The sequence below is a fragment of the Neospora caninum genome, chromosome X, assembly GCF_000208865.1.
Source record: "Neospora caninum Liverpool complete genome, chromosome X".
Taxonomy (NCBI): Eukaryota; Apicomplexa; class Conoidasida; order Eucoccidiorida; family Sarcocystidae; genus Neospora; species Neospora caninum.
Window position 1 is genome coordinate 3,596,631 of NC_018396.1, and position 21,839 is coordinate 3,618,469.

At 57.4% G+C, this 21,839-nt stretch overlaps 2 protein-coding genes across 2 annotated transcripts; both read right to left on the reverse strand.

Annotated features, from left to right (window-relative positions):
* Positions 1 to 2,526: 2,526 nt before the first annotated feature.
* On the reverse strand, positions 2,527 to 13,533 carry NCLIV_049000 (putative ubiquitin carboxyl-terminal hydrolase; the record flags this gene model as incomplete). Its single annotated transcript, XM_003884452.1, has 7 exons — positions 2,527 to 2,687; positions 3,050 to 3,158; positions 3,612 to 10,000; positions 10,695 to 10,822; positions 11,186 to 11,270; positions 11,541 to 11,745; positions 12,448 to 13,533. 7 exons carry the CDS (start codon positions 13,531 to 13,533, stop codon positions 2,527 to 2,529), a joined length of 8,163 nt encoding a protein of 2,720 aa, XP_003884501.1.
* A 4,141-nt stretch (positions 13,534 to 17,674) lies between these two features.
* Positions 17,675 to 19,705, reverse strand: NCLIV_049010 (conserved hypothetical protein; the record flags this gene model as incomplete). The annotated part of the gene is made up of 1 exon (XM_003884453.1): positions 17,675 to 19,705. The coding sequence occupies one exon, from the start codon at positions 19,703 to 19,705 to the stop codon at positions 17,675 to 17,677; it is 2,031 nt and encodes a 676-aa protein (XP_003884502.1).
* Positions 19,706 to 21,839: the final 2,134 nt, after the last annotated feature.

A 21,839-nucleotide genomic window follows, 5' to 3' on the forward strand; every position in this document is an offset into this window, starting at 1 on the left:
GAGATGAACACGTAGAGAGAGACAGGCGAACACCAGAGAGAGAGAGAGTGGAGGAGAAAGAGGGAGTGGACGAAGCCAGCGAGGAATTAGTGCGGTTTCTTCTGATTTCTCATAAAAAGGCCGAAGCCCCTGCTCTGCGTTTGAAAAAACGCATCGATGTGAATGCATGCCCCTATGCATGTGTAGATGTGTATATACTCCTGGACGTACAGATGGAAGTCTACGGACCGACGTACCTCGTCTTCGTGAGTCTATTCGTCGCCTGTATTTATTCCATCTCCCGTATACCCTACTCAACTACATGCGAAAACGATGTGTCTACAAATATATATAGATATAGATGTATAGATGTGTGTATGTGTGCCCGTGTTTTTCTCTATGCTTTTATGCCCCTATTTAGATAGATAGGGCTGTCTTTCTGCCCGTCTTCTTTGGACAGTTTCTCTGCCGTCTCTGCCGGGGCCTCACTGTCCGCGATTCACCTTGCTGTTCATCTTCTCTCCTGTGACTACAGTGCAGCTACGATTGCAGGTGCTCTCTGTCGTGTTTTCTCCTTTCTCTTCCTCGCCTGTGTTTCAATGTGCGATCGGTGCCAGGACGCGAGCGAGGCGTTTTCTATGCGCTAGACAAAGAATCATTTTCCGTCGTGTTTCCTCTGTTCTCTCTCTCGTCCCTCTTCGGAAGCCCCTATCTGTTAACAAAGTCAACGAAGGGTACTTCCCAGAATTCCGGCGACGGGGGCGGGTAACTCTTTCGATATTCATCTCAACACAACCTTGAATATATATATATATATATATATATATATGCAAGCACGTATAGGTATTTATGTAGGTAACTTAGATGCGCGACGTTAGTTGGATACGTAGAGTTACACTTGCGCATAATCGCGACAGGATAGGCATCCACGGAAAAAGCTAGATACAGGCGTATCTCTATATTGATATGCGGAGCATGACCGTATTTCACAAAGGATGGTGGCTATACAGTGCGAGGTAGAGTTACAGCGGTGTTACAGAAAATACAACACTTGGGGCCTGAGAGACGGCTCCGGAGACAATGAGAGGTTGAATGCAACAGATATCCCTGCATCCATCATATGCTGACAGAATTCCATACTATACACCTGGGGTGTTGCATGGAATCTATTTGTCACGGTCTCTTTCTGCCTCGCTTGCTGGGCTTCTACCGTCCCTCGCCGTGTTTCTTTTCCGCAAAACGTGCAGCTTTTCTCTGGCCTCTTCGTGTGCAGCATGTTGAGGGGAAGGCTAAAAAACGCACAACTGGTGCATCTCTTTGCTTGTCCCCGCAGATAAAAAAGGAAAGCGAAAATCGTATCTCTTCTCGTTTCAACCCTTCTCGCCCCGCGTCTCTCCACATTGGCTATCCGACTGTCCGCACCTCCACATACAAACAAAATTACAGATTTATTACAACATGCGAAGATCCACATATTTATACAAATAGACATATGCTCGTGTCTGAAAAAAGTACGGACGGGGACGTGCATACGGAACTGCGCAGACTTCCCATAAACCTACATATGCATATACGCATATGAAATGCCATCGAATGTATTGAGATAGATCCGCATGCCTATGAAAGCACCGAGAGCTATGCAGCCGTCTATGAGCGTGTATTTTGGCTCCGGCGTCTGCGTTCTTCTCGTCTTGCATCTTTTCGCAGCCCGCGCGGCGAGCCGGCAGATTGGGCGCTTCGCTGTTTCCTCGAAGTTCCTCTCTCAGGTCACAGCATGCACAAACCGGCAAACGCGCTTTCCCCCTTCGAAACGCGGACACGTTGCCTTGCATGCATCCGCTTAAAATGGGAGATGCATCTGCGCAGACTTCTTATCGCGCACATGCACCCGTCGAAGGGACGAAAAACTGCACGGTGTGTGGCTGTCAACAACAGCAACGTACGGCGTTTAGGTTTCGACGCAAAATCGTGCGTCGTTTCCAAGTTTACAGAAAAAACGGAGGCCTTGGTGGACGGCACACGTCGCAAAGTTGCTTCACTGAAGGTGCCTATCCCTAGACACGTTCCTATACATAGGGTTCCATAAAACAAATTTACAAATACAATGACGCATCGTACACAGCGGGGACGTTTGCGGCGACGCATGTGTGAGCCTGGGGTGTACGTACAGTAGGCATTTAGCGAAGTCGCGTTTCCGGGCTTGTTCCTAAAGTCGCGCAGTTCAAATGTGGGTCACGCGGCACTGCGGTCCCTCGTGTCTCCCTTTTTTCGTGTCCATTCTCTCGGGCGTTCTGTGTCACCTTTCGGCATGTTGGTCCCTTTTCTCTGGTCGCCGTTCTTTCCACAGACGCACTGCATCCATCTGGCTCTTGGCTCTGCCCCGACTCGCGCCTGCCGTGTGTCTCCGACACTTACGCCTCTCCCTCCACATCGAAAGGGGCGTTTGAGCCTCGTTCTCTTGCCTCTATTTCTCCTCTCTCTTCCTCCGTCATCTTGTATCGTCTCGTAATTCTTCTTTCTCCAAACCTTCCCCTCATTTTCTTCGTCTCAGCCTCCGCTTTTCGCGCTCTCGCGCCGCCCCCCGTGCCGAACAGAGGCGTTGCGAAAACCTCCGCGCCGTCCTGAGGCCCCGTCCCTTTCTGCGCCTCTCACTTCGGGCTGCTCTTTGTCTCCATCATCGTACCGGACGAGAAAGACCGGAAACCCGCCTGAGGTCCAGAGGAAGAAAAAGACGAACGCGAAGCCCCAGAAGGCAAAGGCGGAGAAGAACGGCGGGAAAGTTTCGGTCGACTGTCGGCAATCAGAGCGGAGACAGCAGACAGAGAAGTGCAGGCTGCAACGCTTGCGTGCCGAGGAGGCAGAGGCGACGCACACGCCACCCGAGGGAGAAGGGGGGGAACGCGATTTGCGGCGTTTTTCAAATTCGACGAAAGCAGAGAATCTTCTGCACGAGTGGAACAGGTTTTCTCGGGAGCGACAAAGACGTCTTGTTTTCGAGTCTGCGACGCCCGCTCTTCGCGGTGCTCAGCCTGCATTCGCTGGCCTCCTGGAGTTTCCAACAGATTCTCACCGCGCAGCTTCTCGGCTGTAGCGGCCCGCGCCGTCCTCTCTTCCTCGCCTCTGACCCCCGGTGTCCGCTCCCCTGATAAGGCAGCGATCGAGGAAGACGCAACAGACGACTGCGAAGGCTCAAAAGAAGAGACAAAAGAGACAGAAGACTGAGACGCAAGAGGGAGAGAAGATCGCGGCGAGACTGGCGAAGCCAAGAAACTGCTAGCCTCTGTGGAGAGAGAAGGCGCCTCCTCGGCCGGGAATGGCGACGCGCGTGACGCAGGACGCGCGGTCGCTTTCGTGGCCCATGACGAGAAAGTCGAGAGAGTCCCACGCTGCCCGCTGGCAGAGGCGTGCGGCGAGGAAGACACGGGGAAGAAAGGAGTCAAAGGATTCTTCCCTTCCCCGTTCCTCATCCGCAAGCTTCCACCTTTCTCGCCTTCCTTTCCCCCCTCCTGCCGCCCTTTTTCTCCTTTCTCTCCTGTCTCTCCCTCCTCCTTTGTTTTCTGGTCTTCGGTTCGGGATACACCGTGGCTGTGGAGGGACAAGAGGGGAGGGGGTCTGTCGTTCCCCGCGCTCACGCCTGTCTGCCGTTCGTTTTCTTCCTTGAAAGCGCGTTGCGAATGCGAGGCAGCGCAGGACAGTTTGCTGGATTCCCCATCTCTCTTTCGCTCGGCTTCCACGCCTGCTTGGAGGCCAACTGCATGCGCGTCCCTGTCTCTCGTCGCTTCTGCCGCCTCGTGCAGAGACAGTGGACACACACACGCGTTGAGTACCCTCTCGGGCGGCGTCCGTGGGCAGGGTTCCGGCGGGAGTGAAGACGCAGCAATAGAAGAGGGGAGCGAGTGGGAGACGCGCGCCGTCAGCCGCGAATCGGGATGCCTCGAGAAGGAACAGCTGCTTTTGGGTGGCTGCCTGTCGCTCTCTTCTCCAAGTTCCACTGGAAATAGGACACGCCCACGACGAGGAAACGACGACGAGGACGGCGAGAAAGACGAAAGAGAGGATGCGTCGAGATTCGAGGACGAACGGACGAGCGGGAGACACAAATCAGGTGCCGGGGCGAGCGAAGCGACCGGGAGAGGAACCACGCGCGGACTCCAGTCTTTCTCGCGGCGTGTTTCTGCCTGAGACAGAAGCAGACTACTTCTTCGGTAACGTAAAGATGCATCTGTGTTCTCTCCTGGTCTCTGTCTTCCAGATAGTCTCTCTCCTTTCTCTGCCGTATCTCGGCTCTTGCGCACGGTCCCGCTGCCGCAACCTGGCCGTTCGACGTCGCCCGCGTAAACCCCCCCAAAGTTCTTCGGTTCTTCCCTCTCTCGAGGACCAACGCCTCGCTCTGCTTCCTTTGCGTCTTCTCTCTGTTGCCCGTCGGTCGTCGCGTCTCTCTCTCTTCCGTTTTCTTCATGGCCGTGCTTTGAGACGAGCGCTCCGGCCCCGTCCCCCGCTGGGGCCGCGTCCCAGGCTTCTTTCCTCCGCTGCAACGAGGACAGGAGCGAAATTGGACACGCGTCTTCCTCGTTCTTGCTTCGCGTTGCTTCCAACGTGTGCTCCTTCTCGCAGGCGTGTCCCTCCTTCCTTGGGGTTGCGTCGTCTGCATCCGCAGGCTCTTCTCGAACCCCCACGGCTCCTGCCGTTCCCTTTGAAACCTTTTTTCCCCCTCTGTCTCCGTTTCCCTCGGAGTCTCCTCGGCGCCTCTCTTCTCCGCCGCCCCACGTGGCCGTGTCTCCCTTCTTTCCGGTGCTCACCAACCGCCCTGCGCCCAGGAATGGCGACGCCAGCAGGGGACTGGGACGAGCGTCAATCGCGCTTCTGACTGTCTCTTTCACCCCTTTTTCTTCCGCGGGGCGGAGACTCCTTTGTTCGAGCGGTGCCGCCGAAGCGAAGGAAGCCGCGCCAAAATACAGGTGAGGAGGCGGAGGGCGCGGCGACACGCAGAACCCTGAGGACGAGACTGAGGGGGATTCTACGATTCCGGCAGGCTCCTGAAAAGGACACGACTCCCCCGCGAGGACACGTGACTCCTCCCCGCACGGCTGTGGAACGGAAGCCTGCAGGCGAGCTTCCGGAACTCGCAAAATCGTCTTTCTCTCTTCCGCCAATAAGGCGACAGACGACATCTCTCCTAAGCTCCCCGCCTCGCGGTCAACGTTCTGTCCCTCCCTCGTCTTCCTCTCCGGTCCTTTCGGGTCTTCTCCCTCGTCATGTTCCCGCGCTGTAGGCCGCGCGGTTTCTTTTTCCGCATCCTCGTCCGCTGCCTCGAGGCACGCACGATCGTCGCCCAGCTCATATCCGAGACACAACGGACTGTCTCGTGCCTGCAGATTCGGGGTTGTCTCGCGTGCTGTCTCTGCTGTCTCTTCTCCCACGCCTATCGCGAGCGACCGCCCTTCCCTCGCGTCTTCTCGCTCGACGCTGGTCCTCGAAAAAGCGCGCTCTCTCTCTCTTCTTCTCTGGTCGCACTTCTTCTTGCCTTGGACGCGAGTGCAGACTGGGTCAGTTTCGCCAGAAGAAGGCCCGTGAGAGAACTCAGCCTGAAAACCCCTTCCTTCCGTTGAGAGGCGCGAAGCCGCGGCGTCTTCACGGCCCCGAGCGACACACGAGAAAGGAAGACGAGCCTCGGAAGCCGCCCCGCGCCCTGCGTCCGAAACGGTCGCGGCTCCAGCTTCAGTGCACTGTCCCTTTTCCGTCTCTCTGTCTCCAAAGAGAGACAGATAGCTCTCAGGGTCGCTGCTGGTTTGTAGGGCCTTGATTCGCTCATCCAGGCGGATTTCCTCTGCCCGGAGGTCGTCCTCCGCGAGTGCGAGGCGCGAAGCCAAGGCGCCGTAGCTGTTGCTCCGTCGGTGCATCGGCGAGCAGGAAAACTCGCTTTCTCCCTGGCGAGATTCTTCTCGATCTACCAAAGCGTCTGCCTCACTGCCTGAGGCCAGGCGCCACCCTGAAGCCCCTTCCGCCTCTCCCGCCGGCGCCGCTGCCCAGTCGGAAGCACGCCCCGGGGATCCGCGAGGAAAAGCGCCGAAGGACGAAACCGAAGAAGACGAAGCGCCTGAGCTGTCCGTTGTGAGGAGCCTGGTGGCCTCGCGCCTCGACACGCTTCGCCGCTCTCCGTGGAGAAGTGAATCTGTGGGAGACCGCGACTGCGGAGAGCACCGCCAGAAGCCCGACGCGTCGATCTCGTCACACCGCGCGCACGCGACATCCCGGCCTTCCGGCCCCTTCCAGTCCTCCTGCCTTCTCCCGGCCCGTCGGCGCGCGTCCCCTTGCAAACCTTTCTCTTCCCTTTCTCTTCCGACCCACTCGCTCTCGTGTGTGTCGTCGTTCTCGCGGGCTTCCTGCTCCGCTTCTCGCCCTGTCCCGTCTTGTGACTCTCCCGCGACACCTGCGAACGAAGACAAACCTGACACAGCACGAGCGCTCCAGAGACTGGTCTCTCGCGCATTCCTTCTTTTCTCTTCTCGTCTGTGTGTGCAGTGGCCGCGTCCCTCCCCAATCCTCGCGAACTGCCCCGTCGACTCCGCGGAGGGTCCAGATGTCCGCGCGGACACGTTTGGCGATGCGAAAGACGCATCTTTCTGAAAAAGACGCGGCGTCGGCGAGAACGTGCGGCGGTGCGGACACGTAGACGGCGAGAACGCGTCAGCCTGTGTGTCGAGAGAAAAGGCGGGAACGGACGCCTGCGGCCCCGCGGGGTTTTCCGAAACCGAAGTCGCCGCGGCGCTGCTCGCCGTGCTCGCACTCGCGTTCGTGACAGACGCGCGTCGACTGCGCGGCATCGAGCAGATGGGAAACACTGGAGTCGAGGCATTTTTCAGCGAAACGGAAGAGAGGCGAGAGACGGTGTCTCCCGCCTCAGTCGCTTCTCGCCGCTTCTCCCTCTTTCTCCCTGCACTCGCCTCTCGAGCCACCCCCGGAGTTTTCTCGGCCAAAGAGACGAGCGGCCCCACCAGCCCCAGACAAGAGGGGGCGAGAGGAGCGGCGACGCCCGCCGAAACCGCTCCCGGAACGCAGGACGAACACGCGGAAGAAGCTGGACACCGCCCGGAACCGCTTTGGTCGCAGTGGGCGCAGGCTGATGGAGCCCCCGTGGGCGAAGAGGCTGTGGACGCCGCCGACCCGCGACGCGCAAGCGAAGCTTCGAGCAACGGCGAGGGCGGCGACGGCACACTCGAGATCGGACACGAGGCCTGCGGAGACACAGGCGGCGTGACGAGGGTGATGCGCGGCGGAGACAGGGACTTCTCCGACAGCTGGCACAGCGCCGGGACCACGACCTCGCGGGCAGGTGTCTCTGCGACCGCGGTCGTCGCGGTCGCCAGTTGGGCTCCACTTGCGTGGGACGAAGAGGCCGTCTTCGACGTGGCATCCGTAGTCGCGGCAGCCCGGCCTCCTGGTGGACCTTCCGACCGGGAACAGACGGGCAAGGGTTCGCGGGGGGCCGAGGCGACCCCGCCCCTGCCTGTGTTTGGCGCTTCTAGAGTTGTGAGAGGCGCATTTTCAACCGTGTTTCTCTCGTGCCTCCCTCTGTCCCACTTGTGCCCGCTTTCTTCCTTACCTTCACCCAGGCGGCCCGCGCCCTCGAGCATCCGGCTGCCCCCGCGTTCGCCGTTGATTTCCTGGCAAGCCGCAGCTGTCTCGTCTCCCTCTCTCTTCTTCGCCTTACACTTCTGCTTGGTGGGCGCCTCGCCCCGCCCTGTCTCTTCGTCCTTCGCCTTCGCCCGCGAGAAGGCCCCCGAGGCGACGGCCGCAGCCGACCGTAGAGCCGCGAGAGGCCCCCGCGACCGCGATTTCCGCGCGGCGTCCCCGTCGGCCCGCCGAGCCGCTTGGCTTGTTGCGCGCTTCTCCTCGGAAGCGCCGTCTCCGTCTTCTCCCTGTCCGGGATGCTGTCCGTACACGTCTCCAGCCACGCCTCTGTCTCCGGCTGCCGCCGACGCCGCTGGCGACGAAGTCACGACGCCCGAAGTCGAGAAAGGCGACGGAGAGCCAGAGCTACTGCCCCGCAGCAGCGACGAGAGGCTCCGCCGCGCCAAGGCGCACGCCGCTCCGCTGTACTGCCCCGTCAGAGATCCCAAAGAGGAACTTGCGGATGGATACAGAGCCAGTGGGGACGAAGCGCCGCCCAACTCGGAAGCGAATATGCTGTCCCCTCGTCCCTTCGCTCCTGTGAGGTGCTCTGCGGGCTCTGCCTCTCGGTCTCCTCGGCCGCTTCCGTCCCGCGTATCGCCGCGCTTCAGCGCCCCCTGCGCAGACGACAAGCCGCCAGACCGCCCGGAAGAGTTGCTGCGCCTCGCAATCCGGCGCATGCCGGTGAGGAGCGTCGGACGACTCATGAGGTCCTGGACGCCAGCTGGACGCGCCGAAGATTTGCGAGGCGTTTTCCGCTGCCTTGCCCAAGTCTCCGGCTCCGCTCGGAGGCGCGCGTCCTCAGAAGCCGCGCCTCGCCGGGGTGGCTCTTTCCCGCGCTCTCGAGCTCTCCAAAGAGAGGGAAACGAGGTGCCCTCCACCGCGTCTTCGTCCTCGCTTTCCGCTGTGCTCGGGTTGTTTCTCTCTCCGCCCCGACTGGCGGAAGACGCGTCCTCGGTGCGGCCGGCTCGCACGCGTCGCCCCGAATAAAAGGCAAATCTCGGCGTGCCGTCCCCCTTCTCTTTCGCCTTCTGCGCCTGGACAGCACTTCTCGCGCCGTCGCCTCGTGGGCCGTCCGGCCCCGGCGCCCCACTGGCGCCTGCGGAGACCGCCGCGGGCGGCGAGGAGACAGGCCGGGAGTGGGCTGGACCCCTCCCCGGGTCACAGGTTTCCCCGCGCCCGCCCGCGCCGCTTTTCGCAGCTGCCAGGGACGCCAGCACCCCGCAACTGCGCCGAAAGAGCTGCGAGGAAGCGGCGAGTTTGTCTGAAGCGGTCTTCGCGTGAAGCCAGTGCCGCGCGGAGGAAGGCGAAGACGACGGTGACGACGCAGTTGAAGATGAGAACGACGTGCCGGTGCTCGCCGAGGCAGACCCGCGTTCGTCGCCCGAGGAAGGCGCACCTCCGCGGCTGCAACTGCCTTCTGGAGCCGGAGAGGAGGAATCCAGGCGGTGCGACGCCGTGCAGTTGAGCGGCGACTGCGCGGGGAACAGCGCGAAGGGCGAGGCCGCAGGTTCGGCGGCAGCCGTGGTTTGGTCGGAGAAGTCAGAAAGGGACCGCGAGGACGCGTGAACGACCTTCAAGTGGAGCGGATTCACGCACTCTCCCTGGGAAATGCAAAAGCCGCCATTCCGGGAGAGGTGTGCATCCATGGCGTGAGACAAGGCCCTCCCAGAAAGAGACTCTCCACCTGAAAGGTGGAGAGACACGTGGGAGAGGCGCTCTCCGACTTCGCCCAACTCGAGATCTGTAAAGGGGTGGCGATCGCTCGGGAAGGCTTCTTCCCGCTTCGGCTCCTCTGTCGCTCTTTCGCGTCTCCACCGCAGCGTCAACCTGTGCCGGAGTCCGGCTGCTCGTCGCCGAAGTCCGTCGCTGTCGGACGGCGAGCCGGAAGACGAATACGCGATTTCGGCCTCGCTCGCGCGTCGAGACCACCTTTTCGAAAGGCGGCCGCTCCGAGACGGGAGCGACAGCCGAGCGCTTTCCTCTTCGCGGACCCGGTCTCCGCCTTCTCGTGTCTCTGTCTCTCGCCGCTCGTTCGCCCCGCAAGTCCCCTCGCGCTCTCTCGCGCTTGCCCAGAGAACTTCTCGCAGCCTTCGGCCGTCTGAGGGGCCGGCTGCGTCCCAGGAAGCGGCGAGAGCATGGCGCGCGCGGGCGCTCTCGAGGCTGCTCGAGCTCCGTCGCCGTCTGGCGTCGTAGCTGTCCCCTCTGCCCACCTGTGCCTGAGACAAACGTGGACGGACCGCCGCCAGTCCAGGTGCGCCGCCCTCCCCGGCACCCCGGCGAGGCCGCGAAAAGTCGCGAGGCCGCACAGAAAGCGATGAGGCATGCGAAAGATTCGCCAGCTCCGAGCCTAGCAAGAAGAGGATAAACACGCGAGGAAATCCAGAAAATGCAAACGCGTACGAGAAAAATCGAAACGCCGCACGGCGACTTGCAGCGAAGGACACTCCTCAACCAGCCTGACTTCCCGGCTGCGGGGGTGCAAAGCCGCCTCGGTGGATTTTTAGGTCCACCGAGGAAAACGGCAAACGCACAAGCGAGGGAGGCAAGCGAGAAAAGAAGAGAGGTCGAAAACACGAAACAGAAGAACAAAGAAAAAAGTGTGCGGAGAATGAACGCCGCGGAAGACACAGAATCAGATAAAAACTGAAGCTAGACTTCCTTTTTTTCAGCGCCCGAAAGAGAAGGCCACGGAGAAACGCGCATGCATGCAAAAACAATGGTGTGTCCACATACAGCTGCGACACGAGTACCGGAGGACAGAGGAGCAAAATACGGGCTTAATCACCCTCTTCTCGCGGTGCTACAAATCTGCCAAAAAGTCCTTTGCACCGTCCTTTGTTTCGGTGAACTTTAATGTTCGCCTCCAACTCCCAAAAGACAAATGTGGCACATCTATATGGCGATATACTCTCCATGCGAGAATAGCTGGAAAGCAAGCATGCATACACATCGTGCACAATATATAGATATATATATGGGCGTTGGGCACAGATCCGCAGATGTACATGTATTTTTCTCCACGCGAGTACGGGGTAGCATACCTGCTTCAAGACTGATAACCCGACGAAAGACAAGCAGATAGACGCCGCGAGGGTCCGGAGAAAATTCGCAAGCGCTCACGTAGTCGTCGCTGAAGTAAGTCCACCTGTCCCCTCCCGTGACGGCCAGGCTGAGAAGCACAAGAGAGCATTCGAACGTTCGCTGCGGTTGGACACCGAGAGGAACGAAAGGCTGCGCAAACGCGCCGCGACATCCGAACAAACGCCAGTCCTAAGCGAGTAAAACGAACAAAAGCTCGAAGGAAAATGCTGTCTCTTTGACACTTTCTTTTGTTTCACGGTAGCCGGGAGCAGACACATGAGACGCGAGGTATCTCCCACTGAGGACACGTATCGCCTCCGTGTGTTGACAGCCTCGTGACAGGATCTCTCTTACGACGCAGCGCTGGGACTATTTCCCTTTTCTGTTTCTTGGCCTCTTAGGGCTTTGAGAGAGTTTTCGCTCGACTTCTCGCGTCTTGACGATCCCTTACGCTGTGTAGTGGCCGCTGTATGCAGTGCCAAGTTGCGAGACGACGCCCTCGAGTTTGAACACCGCATTTTTCACCGATGCATGCTCTGATAACGCACGAAAAAGTAGCGATGGTGTTTGCAGAAAGACACGAAATGCCTGGAAAGCGGAGTCATCAGAACTGAAGGACGAAAACAGAAAAACGGTCACGAAAAGAAAAGCCTGCACCAACCACCTACAGCGATGGGGATGACCCTTATCGCAGTCCCCACGGCGAACCAGCCAAGCGTGTGTGTGTGTGTGTGTGTGTCTCCGAACATTGCTCGATTGTCGCGAGTCGGCTGAAGATCCCTTCTGCATGCGCGCCGTTCTCTCACCGGAAAATCGGCAGTATGGCGACATGTTCAGCTCCTGCGTCACCTTGAGACGCGTGTCGACTCGCCGCATTTCCTCGTGACGCGGATCCCACGCGAAACGCTTGATGTGGACAACCAGATACTCCGAGGGCAGGCGCCAGAGTGAGCGGCGGACACGCGCCGTGCAGCGCACCCCACAAAAGGGACAGTCGAGGGACTGTCGATCCTGAGAAACAGGGACGGCGAGATATGACACAGAGAAGAGAACCGCAACAGTAAAGAAAGGAAGCAGAGAAAAAGAGGAGACGGGAAGAGCGAGGGTGGGGAGAGAACGGGGACAAGGGACGAGACAAAACACGGCGGATCCGAAATTAAGAGGGGGTGGAAACACAAGTCTCGGCTTTTTTTTGCTGTTTTGTTCCCCGCTTCTCCGATCACCTGTCCAGTCGCCCGCTCAATCCCCGCACTCGCGTAAAAACCCTTTAACGGAAAACTCCAGAACATGTCTTGGCCTCTTGTTCCTCGGCTGAACAAGCGTTTCTTCCCTCCCTGTTTCGGTCGCCTCTTCTTCACGCAATCTTGTCTTCTCGTCCGACTTGTGTACGAATGTCGCGAACGGCACACCGAGAAACCGTAACGACTTCCCCCCTTATTCGTCCCTTCGCTTCTCCAGTTTCTCATACCCTCCCGACCTCTCCACACATCTCCCTCCCTCCCCCTTGTAAACCTTTCCCTCTCTCTCCCTTGCAAACCTTTCCCTCTCTCTCCCTTGCAAACCTTCCCCTCTCTCTCCCTTGCACACCTTTTCCTCTCTCACCCTTGCAAACCTTTTCCTCTTTCTCCCTTGCAAGCCTTTTCCTCTCCCTTTTAATGTTTCCCTCTCCTGTTTGAATCGTCCCCTCCACCACTCTTTCGCTGTGGCGCTTACAAACAACTCTCCGCCGAATGCATACTTGAGCATGTCCTGCAGTCGGCAGGTGCCGCCGGAGGCGAGCGCAGCGGCCTGTGAGTCGGGCCAGTCGCTGGGCGGGAATTCGAGAGAGAGGTCGAGAAACGCGTCGAAGCGGTGTCGCTTTTGCTTGCATTCCTCGCACTCGATCCGAGTCACCAGCTGGCCGGCAAAGAGGTCTGTGACCACCGAGCTTTCGCGTGCCAAGTTGACGGCCCAGAATCGCTCGCTCGTTCGCGCCGGGTCTTCGCCCTTGATGTCTTCGAGGGAGTCTGCGAGGTGCACGGCTGCAGAGGGCCTGTCTCGCCCCGCAGCAGATGCATGCGCCCCGCCGGCCTTCCAGGCCGCCCGGTTACACTCGGCCGACAGACCGTCCAGAAGCGTGCGGAGAAACTCGTGGGCGTCGCACTGTTGGAACTCCGCGAACTGCGCGTGCTGGCGGCGCAGGAGCTCCAGGAGCCGGAGACAGCTGCGACTCGCACCTCCCGCGAGCGCTGACGAGGCAGGGCCCTCGCCGCCCAGCAACGCCCCCCGGGGCCTACTTGCTGCTCGGCTGCCAGAGTCGGTCCGAGCGAAAGTGTCGGCCTGCGCGGATCCTCGGTGACTCACCAGAGAGGCGCCTTGCCTGTAGCGCGAACAGCGGAGCCCAGAGCGCCGCTCGTGTCCAGCTTCGGGGCGACTTCTGAGGTCGTCCGAGCTGTCGCCGTCGGAGTCCCCACAGCCACTGCCGTAAATCTGGCGCAGCAGCGAGACCCACGCCTCGACCAGGCGGCCTCTGTAGGGCGAGAAGGGATTGACATCTTTCCGAGGATTCAGACGCGCGAGGAAGTACTCGCAGAACTGCCGACAAGAGAATAGCACCTGCAGAGGGGCGTTACAGTAGCACGTGTTGCCGAAGTTCCTGAGGCCGACGACGGCGCGTCTAGCTGCGCCTGCAGGCGAAAGAGGAAGGGGGACCGAAACCGAGGGCGTAGTCGACGAAGACGAACGCGAGAGCGAGCGACGGCCAGAGGGGCGAGAAGACGTGCGAGAGGCGTGGCCCGGATGGCGCACCGCGGAGAACATCGTGGGTCTGTCGCCACAAGAAGACTGAGGGGTCCGCGGAGAAGACAGACGGCTGAAAACCTGGAAGAAGGGACGCGCGAGCGCTAGCCAAAGAAAGGAGACTGTCTTCTGGAAGGTGGAGGGAAAAGGGGCGAGAGGCGGGCCGAAGTCGTGTTCCTGCGGTCGAGGACCGGGTCCAGAGACAGCGGGACGAGGGGGCGAAGGAGGCCGGGAGAGACTCAGAGGAGACAGCAAAGGACACAGAGAATGACGAGGGCGGAGCAGGAAGACAGGAAAGCGGCGACGGCCGCATTGTCGGCGCAAAAGGCCACTCTCGCGCGCGGGGCTCGACTCGATCGCTGAGACTTCACGGGAGGCCCCCGACGGTGCAGTCACTCAAGCTGTCGTAGAGAAGAGGCGAGCCCGAAAAAGAAAACCCTCCTCGAGGGTCCATAAAAAGGCACTCGTCAAGCTTGGCCGCTCACACCAGCCCACTCTCGCAGGCGTGCCCGTCATCCCGACAGTGGCGGGGGGACGCAGCCACGCGTCTGTCAAACATCCGTCAGACGGCAAGAAAGCAAAAGATCTCGGCTCCTTGGAATCTCCTCCGCTCTGTGCGTGTTTCCTTCAAACCCAGCAAAGCCCCGTCTGCTCTCGCCGCGCTCTTCGACCGCGAGTCAACGCGCTCGGGCGGGATAGGCGGGAAACGAAAACCCGCCAGGATTCTTTGCGACGGAACCGTACGTTGCTGGCCGAGCAGCTCGGAGCGCAAAGGGGAGTTCCGTCGCAGAGAATGCCTGGAGCAAATGCAGGCGCGACGATACGCAGGAGAGCGCAGCTGGCTCTGCCGTCCTCACAGACCCAGTGGACGCCTTAGTTCCACAACCAGCGGCCTGAAAACTTTGGACTGGCAACAACTCACGTCACAAATTTTCTTTCCCTCATGCAGAGTTCGGCTGTGGAGCGGGTACCTTCCTGGTCCGGAAGTTTGCCGTGTCCCGCTGCCTTCGTGAGGCGCGCGGACGGCGCGCGGAAAACACCTGCTCTGAGGGAGTTGTCCAAAGTTCAAGTCGAGTTAAAAGCGAGACAGTGGGAAAAGTTATGCCCGCGTCAAGAGTGGGAAAACGGCCCCGCCTGCACGCACATATATGTCTGCGGAAGTTTTCGCTAGGCCGGTGGGTCCACCACAGGAAACTAGGACAGCTAAGGCAGTCCCTCGTTGGCTTCCTGGTGCTGGAACCGCGCAGTTGTCAGAAACAGCACGATGGCCGAAAGACAGTGGAAGGACACGAAAAGCGGAAACACCTGTCAAAAGAGGAGACAAGCAGCTGTGTTCTCGAGAAAAAGATTGCAATGTCTCCTTCCAAGGATGCGGCGGCCGGTTACAAATAGCCGGTGGGCAACCGCAAGTGACAGGGCCAGAAGAGCGGCCGGATACTGGAAAAACAAAAAGACAACAAAACAGACACAGCGCACGACAGAGAGACGAGACACTGTAGAAAGGAACCTGCATTGTGTGCTTTTTATTCCGCTGAAAACGAGACGAGCTACAGAAGGTCCCTTTCTCGCGCGTAAATCCTCAACCTAGCGACGACAAGCACCAACCCTAAAACGTCAACATTGTATCTTTGCGACACCTGGAAACGCTTTTGTGCGCTGGAAAAAGCTATTGGTCTCGAAAGAAGAGCATCGGACATAGATGAAAGGAGCATCGAGGTGGAAACGGCAGTTGGCAGTTTCCCCAGCCAAGCGCTAGTGTGACCGTTCGTCCAAGGTCGGCTTAAATGCGGGCACACACTGATGCGTGCTTCTACGGCAAAAGTGTGCTTGAAAGCTACCAGGACGGAAGCTAGGAGATTTTCTTCGACGTATGGCTCTGGTTTAAGCCCTCCCTGTCGAACAGCACATATTTAGAAGAATATTATTGAGCATAGTAGTGGGAGTTCAATTCTTAGGCACGCTAGATGTCTGGGGCCCCCGTCCAGTGTGCCCCAGCTCGCGGAGAGAAAGCCACGCATGCGCAGAGCTTTGTCCTGATCTGCCACTGCAGAGGGCAGCCCGGCTCTGCCGCGCATAGAAATATACAGGATTACATCCAAATGATAGTTAGCAAGACACTGTTTTCTCAAATGCCACCGACGAACAGCGCGTGCCATGAGTGAGCTCAATGAACAGAAACTGCGGTGTCGACTAGTCAATGCAGCGAACGGTTTTGCTGACGACGGCTGGCGTGTAGCGTCCCCCTGAGCTGAGGTATTCGCATTGTGAGTACCTTGTGCGACTGTCACACAGAGGTACGTTCTGCCTTTTGGGAGCTTTCATATAGGACTCTCGAACTGGTGGCTTGTGAGAAGTGTGGTGTTTTTACACTCCCGTAATGGGGCGGGAAAGTCCCCGCCCAACTTGAATGGCTGACTTAAGGCGCGCGTCTCCGAATTCGCTGAGGCATCGGCTCGAAAATGCAGCTGAAATGAGGTGGCGCTCTGCAGCGTCATGTCTTCCCTCGACAAGGACAAAGCAGCCTTTGTCAGACTCTCGTCGCCGCTTCAGAGCAATCTGCAGGAAACATTCTCACAAAACAAATGGTACACGTAGGGCCGGGCGGCAAGCGGTTGTCGCGAACGAACGCAGCCGGGAAATGAAAAGCCATAGGGCTCCTCAAGCTGTATGTTGCCGTTGCAGATCGTTCTGAGGAGAGTATAAGGGAAGAGGTCGCGTGCATTTAAGCGTTGTATCACCTAAGCATACTACTCGAGGGATTCGTTCTAACATGCCGGCAGTCTCTACGAAAAAATATGAACGCCGGTTCTTGAGGTTCTGTGCCTGGTGCTCAACAATGATATGTGTGGTGTGTCAGCTCGGGCAGTTGGACTCATATTCTGCAGTTGGGCCACTGTGGCCTATTGTTACGTCCTCTGCTCGCGGGGGCTCTCGTGGGCGTTGTCTCTGATGCCGCTGAAATGTGAGGTGAAGTTACGTTCTTTTATTTCGTTCTCGTGACACTCCGTAGGCTTGCCTCCGTACTGTGGTTTTTTCTGTATGGTGTGGGTTATATGCCGCTTCGAGGCAGCTGCTGCATGGAGACAGCTACCGCAGCATCTCCCTCCGCATTCTACGAGAGCCTACGTGGATGAAAGCTTTGCCTCACGTAAAGGCAGGATGAGATTCACAGCAGGCAATCCTAACCCGAAGACCAGCTGCCGTACAGGAAACTGAGAACACCGGACGTTTAAACTGTGGGGGGTGCACCACAGGGGTACGCTGCTCCTTTGTGGCTGGTCATAAATGGCGTATGAAGCCTGATGGACGGGTTCTTTTTGCAACGGAATCCGTCGGCAGCGCTCCCTCCTCTGGCATTTGGAGAAGAAGTGACATTAAACCGACGACATAGCTGTATGTCAGGGAAGCTGGGCTGAAATTATTGAGCACACCAGACGGGAGCGCAAGTGAGGGTATGTACTATCGAGCAGCGGTGAGGACCTGGCATCTGATACTCAGATGCAGTGTGGAAAAAACTGGCCTCGTTCCAGGGCCAAACCCCTCTTGCACTTGCGTAATTCACTGGTTTAGGAAGCAGGAAAACGTTTGTTGGGTGGGAAAGCAATACGATCAAGGAAGTAGTAAACAGCATTTTCTGCTCGAAACCGCTCACTCGCGATGCTGGGCCCGCATGCGCAGGGCATTGCAAGTATCTAGACAGTGCCTTTTTGCGGCTCTCTCGCTCATAGATGTGAAATCTCAATTTCCAAAAACCACTGGCACCAAAAACGCTCAGCAGCCGCACTGAAACCAGATATTATTCCTGGGTCCCAACCCATACGATAGTAACACGCGTGTGAGGGAGGGCACCCCACTCCTCGCTCGCAACATGGCGTCGATACCCCTGCGGTGAACTTGTTTTTTTAAGACGACTGGATCACTCGGTAACTGCCGTATAAGCGTAAGGCACCGGACCTATGACTCTTGACTTCCCTGAGGCACGCGTTCTTACGCAGCAGTGGAATGATTCCAATCCTCACGACAAGCATCTAAACATCTACAGCTGCATGAATTTCACATACAGATTGCACATGGTTTCTAAAACACATGTGACAGGACTCAGTGCCCCTTCTTTCTATCTCCCCAACTTGTAGGGTACATGTCCACCATGAAGCCTTTCTCTCTAGCAGTTGCACTCCTCACCGAAAATCTCGATCTCACGAACAAATATCCAAGACCAAGTTCCTCCCTCCTCCGGTAGGAGCATCACCGTTTTCACCCCGTACATCTGCAACCCCTTGCACGCTTCCTCATCCACGGGCTCCTCAGTGTCCTTGCCTGTCGGCATTTTTGCAAGATTGATGAAGCACCGCCCAATGAGAGCCTTTTCAGAGTTGTAGAAAAGCACGGCGAGTCCGAACTGTTGCTGCCGTTGTTTGCTGGTATACAAGTTAACCCCAGACACCACACTCGGTTTGCGCAGATGGACCTTGTACCATGTGTGTCCACCGTAGCCCCATTTCGTCCAAGATTCTGCCATTGATTCCCTGTTTTTATCTATGCCCAGCTCAGGACCGTAGTTCTCATTAGTGTATGCTTGATCCGCTGAAGCAGGTACCAGTTTTGGACAGTTTCCATCCTTGCACGGCTTTACTCTCATATATCCGTCCTCATACGGGCAATCCCTACCACCATCGGCTGCCTGTTCGATAGTGTACCGTTCTCGCATCTCACAGCACTTGTTGCACTGCGTGTCCACAGGAAGAAATTTCCCAACGCAGTCCCCTCGTCTATAGGAACCCGTGATGCGGACGATATTCGCCTTCTTTCTGGGTGACCAGTCAGGGGTCTTTCGAACCAATGTGCCCTCTTCAAACCCGCTGCCTTGCCAGTCCCATGCCCCAACAAATCCAACGTCCCCGTTTCCCCAGTTCCACCACCCGCTCTGTGACCCCCATGTAGCGTAGTCAGTTATGTCTTGAATTTCCCCGATATAGTTCCCCCACGCATCGATCTCCGCCACGAACGACCGACTCCCAGACGACCACGCCATGAGCCAAGTGTGGTCTCCAAACTTCTCAAGGTGGTGGTTGCCTGCTTCTGAGATAGATGGTGTCTCTGTCATGACCTTGGAAAAAACAATCTCTTTCTTGGACGTATCCCAGTGAAGAAGCCTCAAATCTGCCGGATCAGAGTCCAGCTCCGTCGCAATGTACCTATACAGGATCAGCCAAATATCCCCTCTGAAGTGCGATATCACTGGATGGTTGTCCCGGTGAGTGTTGTCCTTAGCGGTGTTGATGTTCGACGTCTGTCCTCTTCCAATGACTTTCTGGCCATTGAAAAAAACTCCTGGGCCCCCATCAGTCCCACAACTGAACCCAAAGCGCTTGTTTTCTTCGTCATAACCGAGATGTCGTCCGTTGCAGTGAGAACACCACAGCCTCGATTCCACTTGCTCTCCGTCACTGGCTCGATACACTTTGCCTTGACAGCCCCAATGATAGTTACAAATGTTCCCCATATTCGTCGAGAAAATCCATCCGTACACCCAATCCTCAACTTCTTCCTTCGTCTCCGCGTCCGTGTACTTCGCAATTCGTCCGAAAAAATCGCCTGTGCCTTCATTCTGGTTACCATCGAAATAAAACGCCTCCTTAGAGTAAATGACCTCCCCATTCGCCGTAAGCTTAACCACATACAGCTTCGCAGGAATTTGTCCACCGTTCACAGGTGCCATCAGAGTGCCTACATTGTATTTCTCTCTCCCACACGACCATCCCGTCCCGTTGGTCCCACCTAGCCAACCGTCATTTTGGCAGTACGTTGCACCCGCTTTGCCACGCCACGATGCGGAACAGCCGGCGTTCTTGCTCCTATCGAACCCGCAGTTGCCGTCGGTGCAAAGACACACGTCCTCTGTTGTCTTGCATTGCGCCGCCCAAATGCCAAGCACAATGCAGTTGGCATGTTCTCCATCGTCAGGACCGTGTACGAAGAAGGCCTGATTCCGCTGTTGGGGATATGCGTCGAAATCGGCGAACACGATCTCAGAGCCAATTCGACTGCCTGTTTGTGGGTCGTAATGCGCAAGGTGAGCCTCGCATCCGATGTAGTAATTCCCTACACGGCCCCGACGATACTCCTCGTCTTCTACAAACTCGTCGCCTTCAGGACAGTGGTTATACATTATCCAGATGGTACCGTCCGGCATGCTTTGGCTCAGAATCGCATGGTAGTCGTTTTGCACGGTATACAGATGTGGATTCTCCCCATATTTTACCATCGCCCTGGACAGAGTCTTCTCCAACTCTATCTCAATGGCACCTAGTCGGGGGGTCGCGCTGGTAAGCGGTAAGAACCCTGCAAGGGTTACTCCCACGACAAACAACAGCCGAACCCATTGGGAGGAAGGGGTTCTCAGTCTTCTCGCGGTATTCATCGCGCCACCAGTGAGCGTTTGTGGTCAACCGAACAGGACTCAGGATGGAGAAGACCAGGTTGTTCACATTCGAGCACAAATCGAAGGGAAAAGAGGTCTTAGAGTATGGGGGCGGTGCTTTCCAAGGCCTGCGATGTCGGCTGTTTCCGGATGCACACACACGTGGTCACTTACCCACTCTCGTGCCTTGCACACTATTATCCGTCCAAAATCGCACTTGAAAATCAGTTTCCACGGCAACAGCGCGTAACAGGAGCCTGGGTAGGAATCGTAACGACGTGGCGAAGGGAAACCGCAACACCAAGTCATGAAAACGGCTGTGCGTTGTGTAGGCTCGCTAGTCGGCACGATGTGTGCGGGGGCGGGCGGTGCGACGACACCTTCGGACTTTGAACCCGACCCGCCTTCCTTACCCGCTCACGCCTGGGCAGTACCCTGCTGGCTCGGAGACAACAGGCTGTCGTGAGGTCGTAGTGCTGAGGCGGGAGGCAACAGCAAGACGCTATTTCTGAAACGCAGGGCGTTTGAGACGAAGAGACCCAGCCCCATTTTCCACATTTCTGTTTCAGGATATAACCCCATGTACAAATCGGTCTCATGGGAAAGCGCTGTGGCGTTTAGTTGCATAGGAGTTCCCTTGCGCTTCGCTGTCTCCGTAGATCTCCCACCGATTGTGGAACCATTGCAGGGTGGGTGCTTGGCTGGGGATGTGCTGCCCATCGAAAGGGAGGCACCTGGTGTTCATCGATCGACAATACAGGCGCCGTTGTTTACGCTTCGCATTAGTAGCTTGTTCTCTAAAGTCACTGCGAAAATGCCCATAGATTCAGAAGTAAACAAGTAACTGCTGCGAAGGAACTGCTAGAACCCACGCTCTGGAATTCGGAGCCTCTCCCCGTAGGTGACGGAGGCGCTGCTGGATGGGGAGGGTGACCTACCTTTTAATTTGCCCGTCAGGTACTATCCTGTAGTCTCCCTTCTATTTTCCTATCAAAATGCCACGGAGTCACAACTTCTGCACACGAATCCCAGAGAAGCCGATTGAGCATTCCCATCATAGTCGACGCTACGCCCCCGTAAACCACAGTGCTGGGACGGCGCGGGCCTCTGCGATCCACCGAGGCACATGCAAATAGTGCAATAGGCATCGACACGAAAATGCGAGAAACAATCACATCGTCACACACGCGTAATGCACAAAGTGAGTACATATCGATAGGTGTACGATTATGTCAATCGATTCTCGTCTCTACCCGGATGGCTTCCGAGCTACGCCAGCATCCCGGGGCGGGGGCTGTCGACTAGTTGTGGCATGGTTTTCCTTTTATGTACGATCGAATCGGTTAGCTCACCTGTTCGTTTTGCTCCTCGCTGCGCAGAAGGCTCGCCCGGATCTTATCGTAGGCCCGCCCAGAATTCCCTTTTTCGTATTACCCATCGTTCGCTGCCGTCTTCTCCCAAAAAACCGTCTAGCCATGGAGTACGGAGGACGTCCCCAGCAGCCGATTTGACCTGAGGTGAAGTGGTCGATTTCTTGTCCATCGCCCTTTCGTCTTGAACACAGAGAAAAGCCGATAACTGAAGCTATCACGTGCAGCATTCAGGTTCTAGTCACCGAGACGATGGCAGCCAGCTGTGAGGTTCCTACCGCGGGAATCCGACGTGCTTTCCAAGTGAGAGGCTCGAATATTTGTCAGGCGATGCTCTACAGAATCATGTGCAGCTACAGACAGCAGCAGATCTTCGCATCAGCCATCGCATGAGCTTGTCTGGGCGGGGTCACCCCGCTCCACGCGCGCTTTCGACTTAACGCCGACGCAGCGTTCGACCATTGGGTAAGAGCTTATGTGTCAGTGTACCGGGTGGCACTTCTAAAAAATCGTTCCGCTGTTTGTCTCCGTCGTAG